This window comes from Ischnura elegans, chromosome 1, assembly GCF_921293095.1.
Source record: "Ischnura elegans chromosome 1, ioIscEleg1.1, whole genome shotgun sequence".
Classification (NCBI taxonomy): Eukaryota; Metazoa; Arthropoda; class Insecta; order Odonata; family Coenagrionidae; genus Ischnura; species Ischnura elegans.
In genome coordinates, this window is record NC_060246.1 from 99,883,756 (window position 1) to 99,889,755 (window position 6,000).

Sequence of the window (6,000 nt, forward strand, 5' to 3'; positions counted from 1 at the left end):
AACATATTTATATCTTAGAGCGTAGGTTTCCGCGGCGATGGTTTGATCTCTGCATTTCTCCAGGGTTTTCTTCCGCGTCAGATTGTTGGTTGACAACAGTTTCGCTGGCTATCCTGCCAGCGTCGACCTTCGACCTGAAGACGCTGGCAGGATAGCCAGCGAAACTGTTGTCAACCAACAATCTGACGCGGAAGAAAACCCTGGAGAAATGCAGAGATCATATTTATATCTGTTTCAATTCAAATTTTTGTTAATGTCTCTCCTGAAAGAGTAAAAGTCCTCTTTGATTTTCACATCCAATTTAAGTAAAAGAGGTTTAGTTTGCAGAAAATATAAAAATTTTAGTTGTAATGCAATAAAATATCCTTCAAAACAGCCTTTTGGTTGGAAAATGAAAAATCAACATAAATAATATAAAAAATTGACATAAATAATTTTTTAATCCTACATAATGTTTAGACCTTGAATCAATAATTGCACTGGGAGAATTCTATTACAAATTCCTTTCTGGATAAATGCAGAGACTAGTTATTTACCAAAAAAAAATATTACTGGGCTCATTTTCCTCATTGACAAATATCGGGTTTCACTTCTAAATTGCGAAATTTCATGAAAAGTAGAGAAATTTATTAATTATCTTAGGTAAGACCAAAAAGGAGAGTTTGAAAAAAAAGAGACCTGTGGATTCACCGAGGCAATAACAATAAATTTTTCTATTTATCCCTTGCATCTATCAATACTTATGCCACATGTCACTTACTTCTCCAGACATTCATGGTAGAAAATCGAAGGTTACAAACCTTTTGCAGATGAGTTGATGATGTCACACACTCCTGCCTAATTTCATCACTGCTTCTCAGCTACTACTCGGCCTCGGGCATTTACCTTGAGTGGTTCGTTGTTGTTTACACTGTTGTGGACAACTCCACCCCTTAATGGTTCTCCCAGAATCGCAAAACAAACCAGAACACTCATGAAAAGTAGGTAGCAGCTTTTGAATTTTTTGTTTTAAAAAAAATGGTAGACCAGCCTAATACATGAAATTTTTTGCATTGCAACTTATCTTTCCCTTCTATCAGCCAAATAGGGTAGTTTCCTTCATTAAAGAAAACGAAAGGCATTGATTGCGATTCGTTACCCACCATTAGTGTATTCATATTATAAAAAATATTTGGTTTTAGAAATCCCAGTTTAGACCAATGGTAATGGTCAATTTTATCCTCATTTGAAAAAGGCCAGATTGGCAGCATTGCGATGCCACTCCCCGTGACGTCGCAGGGGCATAGATGCTACACGAGTAGTCAGGAGTTTTACATTGTCTGAGATTACCAATGCATGCATGAGGCACAGAGCTCAGGGAAACATCTCTTAATAATCACCTATTAAAACTGCCTAGGGTTGGAAAGTTTCCTTCATTTGATAGGGTATTAATAATCCTTATTTAAGCCAAGCGCCACCTGCTAGCAGGGTACTCTGGTACCTGCTAGCAGCCTGCATCATATCAATGCTCATAGCCTCATACCTAGGTGGCCTCACATGGCAGCTGCCGAAACCAGAATTACATCACATGAGCTTTTCCCAGCATTCATACTTAGCCGTCACGTTTTTGTGCACTTGAAAATTTTCAGTTTTCATTTAATCGCAAAAAATAATTATCTTCATTTAAAAATCTAAAAGCGTGAAATACGTACTACAGGAGTAATAATCTTTCGATTTCGGCAATAAAAAATAATATGAAACCACTCTCTTCTTTTAAAGAATTGTGATTATGAGTCTTTGTCAACAAGTACCCCATGGTACAGCACATGATACACCAGAAGATTCCAAATAAATAGAACACTACTTTCAAGTCTACAATTAATAAGCAAGGATGACTTGGCTAATGGACATAAAACACATGCACTAGATCGCTATATCAATATTAATTAAATGTAGATTTTGGAGCTTCAGTGCACATCCTATGATGATCGGGCCGGGGCCTGTATTTGCACTCTTCATTTGTGCAGACCATCCTGTGCAATATGGTACATATTTTGTGAGCAAATGTTCTTAAAATTCAAAATACTAGTTTCAGGGTTGCATTGCTCTTTCCCTTAATTTTTAGAAGTCTTTACCTGCTGAAAGACTGTTTGTTTGTTTGTTTTGACAGAGCTCACCTCAATCTAAGCCACACATTCAGGGTAGGGGGGGCAAATTTTCTTTCCCTGAGCCACCTTGCACTTCGAAAATTCTATTTGGGGTGTCTGAAGGCTTCACCCAGGATTTGAACCTGGGACCCCTCGGTCAGCAACTAAGCACTTTACCTGCTGAGTGGCCATTTCCCCCCCAAGAATAGAACTGTGGACATGCATACTAAAACATCAGAAGAACTGAAAACAGATCAATTTTAAATTTAAAATTGAAATATTTAGTTTGAATCATTAAAGAATGCCCACATTAATGTTTTATAACACTTTTTTAAGGAGGGAATTTGTTGATCATGTCGCATCACCACTGAGGCTCTTTAGGTAACCACTTTATTTCTGCTTCAGTGAACCTTTTTCACTATTATTTTGCCCATTTTTCTACATATTAAGCAATAATACTATCTTCCTTCATTTTATATTGGGTTTGCCACCAGTAAATGATTAAAATCATGGATCCTACAAATAATGATGCTTAAATTTCACTTAGATACACAATAGCTTATCTCCCTTAGCATCAGTCATCCATCTGTGCTCACATCCGAGTCCCCCAGCCTTGTGCGTCACTTCCTGGCTCACAGCCCAAAAACAAAACACGCACTAAACAAGCTTGAACAACTGAGCACCACAAAACAAACACCTTGAATGATCTGGACATAAACATACACAACAGGTCATATCTATAGAAATTTTTCTCTTTATCTGCAGCCACTTTGAGGCACAGCTATTCAGTAACAAAAAATGTCCTCCATATTCCTTTTTCAGATTGCATTAGGCTGGGCTGGTGACCAGGCATGGATGAATGTGACAAAAACATATGCCTTATGTCTGTGCCTCTGTGGAATATGTACCGGAATAATGCCGCTGTTAACCAACTCTTATCTATTGTTGGCAATCGATTGTGCACTTTTCGGTTTATTCTTTGCCTCAAATTTTTCATTCACACCAGTCCTCATTGTTGAATTAATTTCCTTGGATCGTTTCACCATGGCATATGGAATGATTCTCCTCACTCAAGGACTAGGAAATCTTGTTGGTCCACCATTGGCAGGTAAGCAACTACTTTCAAAATATCAATCACTAACATGAAATCAAATTGCACAAAAATGTCACAGAGGAAAAAATCATTTGCCTTGACCGAGATTTGAACCTGGATCTCCCAATTTCTGGTTGAGTGCTTTAGCCAATTAAGCTACTGAGGCATCTTTCCCCTCTGTGGTTTGTGGACTCTACCGGACAAGACTGTTTGGACTGCTGAGAATACTATGAAACTAGCAATCCAATTGGTGCACACAGCTGAAGAGTAAGGCTCAGTGGCGGCTCGTGAGTCAAATGCTGGGGGGGCACACTCCAACTCAAAATTTTTTATTATTTTGTGTTTTTTTGTGAGTTTTTCAGGCAATCTAGAGACTGCACTAATACACAATAAAACAATCACTATCACTGAAACACTAGCAATCACTAATTCGATTAACTCAACTACAACTTGGCCTATTTACATTAAAACAATTTACACATAATAACTCAAATGATCACCAAAACAAGTTATTCTGTAACACTGCAACACCAAGATGATATGGCCGCCGGGCGGTGCAGCGATGTCAACTCACTAGATATGTCACTCTGTGCATGCTTGGGTGGCGTCCCAAGACTTCCATAAGGCTCAAGCTTAGATGCCTCATAGCACCAGCAGCCACTCTTCATATAACCACATGGTGATGGATTGGGACATTCTGGCCAGCGCCCCACAGCTACTAATGCAAACTTCTCGCGCTATTTTAGTGTGTTTTTCCTACATTTTCAATGTATGCGTTTGAATAAACATCTTGGTTAATAGATGTATAATTACAATTGAATGGGCATTTAATTTTTTTTTCCTTTTTCAAATCTTTGGGAGGGGCAGCGTTCGAGAGTCCTTATGGGCAAGTCGCCACTGGTAAAGCTTAAACTTTAAACACTAAGAGGTGTTCGCTCTTGACTAATTTAAGTATACCAAGATTACCCATGGTGAAAAGTTTACCTGAGTCATCCAAAATGCACAATTTGTACAAAAATTCCACAGAGAATAAATCAAGGTCAATGCAAATGATTTTATATACCATAGGAGAGTATGAGAATGGGGGAGAACATTTTTTTTATACTTCCTTCAGATCAATAGAATTCTATGATAGCCATAAATGTCCAAGTTAACTGCCCATAGTTTGAAATGTGAACATAAAATCCACAAGTCAATTTTGAAGGCAGCTATACTTAATTTGCTCATTAGCATTAACAGCATTAGTGATATTAAATGTATTTTGAGTCACAGTTGTGTTATGATACTTGGAACATTGATTAATATTTTATAAATTTAACCTTTCTTTCAAAAATTTTCATTCAAGAATAATATAATATAAAATCAAGTGAATCATTTAACCACTTCAATACAGTAGTCTAGACTTTTTCAAGAGTTCCATGGAGAGTTTACTGTATGTACATATGTAATCATTAATTCCATCTTTTATTATCATAATCAACAACACCAAAAATTTCTGCTTTCAGGTTGGTTCTACGATATCACAAATACATGGAATCTATCCTTCTACATAGCTGGATTCTTTATATTTATTTCTGGCTTGGCTATTGCTCTAATAACAAGTACAAATAACTTTATTGTTGGAAAGAGTAAACCAAAGATGGCAAATGAGAGCAATCCAAATGATGATGAAGGAGTCTCGTGTAAACACACCTTACTTGAGGCTGGATAGCCACACATTTAAGAAAGGTAAATGTTGTTAAAGAAAGTAATTGTGGTTTATGCTGTCATTACAGAGGTAATATCATATATCTGTTTAAGAGTCCATAAGTGAAGAGCAAAATGACTGTATAAAATTACAAATAATGCTTACCAAGGCACACCTCAGTTTTGAGACGATCAGTTGAATACATTAAATTCTGGAATTATTTTGTATTAGAAATTAACTCACAGTACATCAAATTCGATCAGTATATGGAGAGTGATAGAATGGAAAAGCATTTATATTGAACAATTTGTAAACTCTTATTAGGTGCAATATTTGAGATCATGTTACCATTTTACTGGTGCTTATTCCTCAGTTGAGAAAATGAGGTACACTGAGAGAGAATCCAACCATACCACCTAAAGTGCAACTAGAATAAAACTCATGAACAGAGAGTGAGTGAACAGTGATTTCATTGGAGAGTATGGAGATCTTTTGGTTATTTTTGCACAAAATTATAACGGTTTTTGAGCTTTTAATAATGCTTATTGTTGTCATTTTAATTGAATTTCTGGAATCATGCGCAAATTAACAATGTAAATCCTATACCATTGATTTCATCCATTTATTGTGTGTAAGATGAGCTACTAACATGGTATAAACTGGAGGTTCTTCAGTTTCCCCTAGCATTTGTGATATCTTTTGAGAATGTTGTTTCAAAGCTGAAAAAATATTTTTATTATGGTATGTACATTAAATAAATTTTCTGCCAAATTTTTGCTTTCTTGGTTAAAATTTTTTCTCCCATTGTTTAGTGTGCATGTGTGAGTTTGTGCTGATTGGATTGACACGTTTTTTCTATAATTGACATTGCAGGTGTTTTCCGTGTTTTGAGTAATATGTATTGTCTCTGGTCAATGATTTTCCACCCTTATTTCACCAAGTTTACCATCTCACCCTCACCGTTCCAACCTTTCAAAAAGACTCTCAAACCATTTTCCCCAAATGGACGCAAGAAAAGGCTGTTGTTTATACTTTGTACTCACCTGGAGGTGATACACCAAAGTGAAACCCATCTGTGCATGAATAAACTTTTT

The 6,000-nt window shown here is 36.5% G+C and overlaps 1 protein-coding gene across 2 annotated transcripts in view; it reads left to right on the forward strand.

Annotated features, from left to right (window-relative positions):
• Positions 1–5,682, forward strand: part of LOC124167177 (monocarboxylate transporter 12-like) — a 41,712-nt gene extending 36,030 nt beyond the window's left edge. Inside the window, exons 6-8 of one of the 2 annotated variants that reach the window (XM_046545016.1) lie at positions 2,949–3,234; positions 4,725–4,947; positions 5,280–5,682. In XM_046545016.1, the coding sequence (XP_046400972.1) occupies positions 2,949–3,234; positions 4,725–4,930 (492 nt within the window). In that variant the 3' untranslated portion in view covers positions 4,931–4,947; positions 5,280–5,682. Of the gene's footprint in view, positions 1–2,948; positions 3,235–4,724 lie in introns of both variants that reach the window. The other variant, XM_046545007.1, reaches the window with a different exon arrangement.
• The last annotated feature ends 318 nt before the right edge of the window (positions 5,683–6,000 follow it).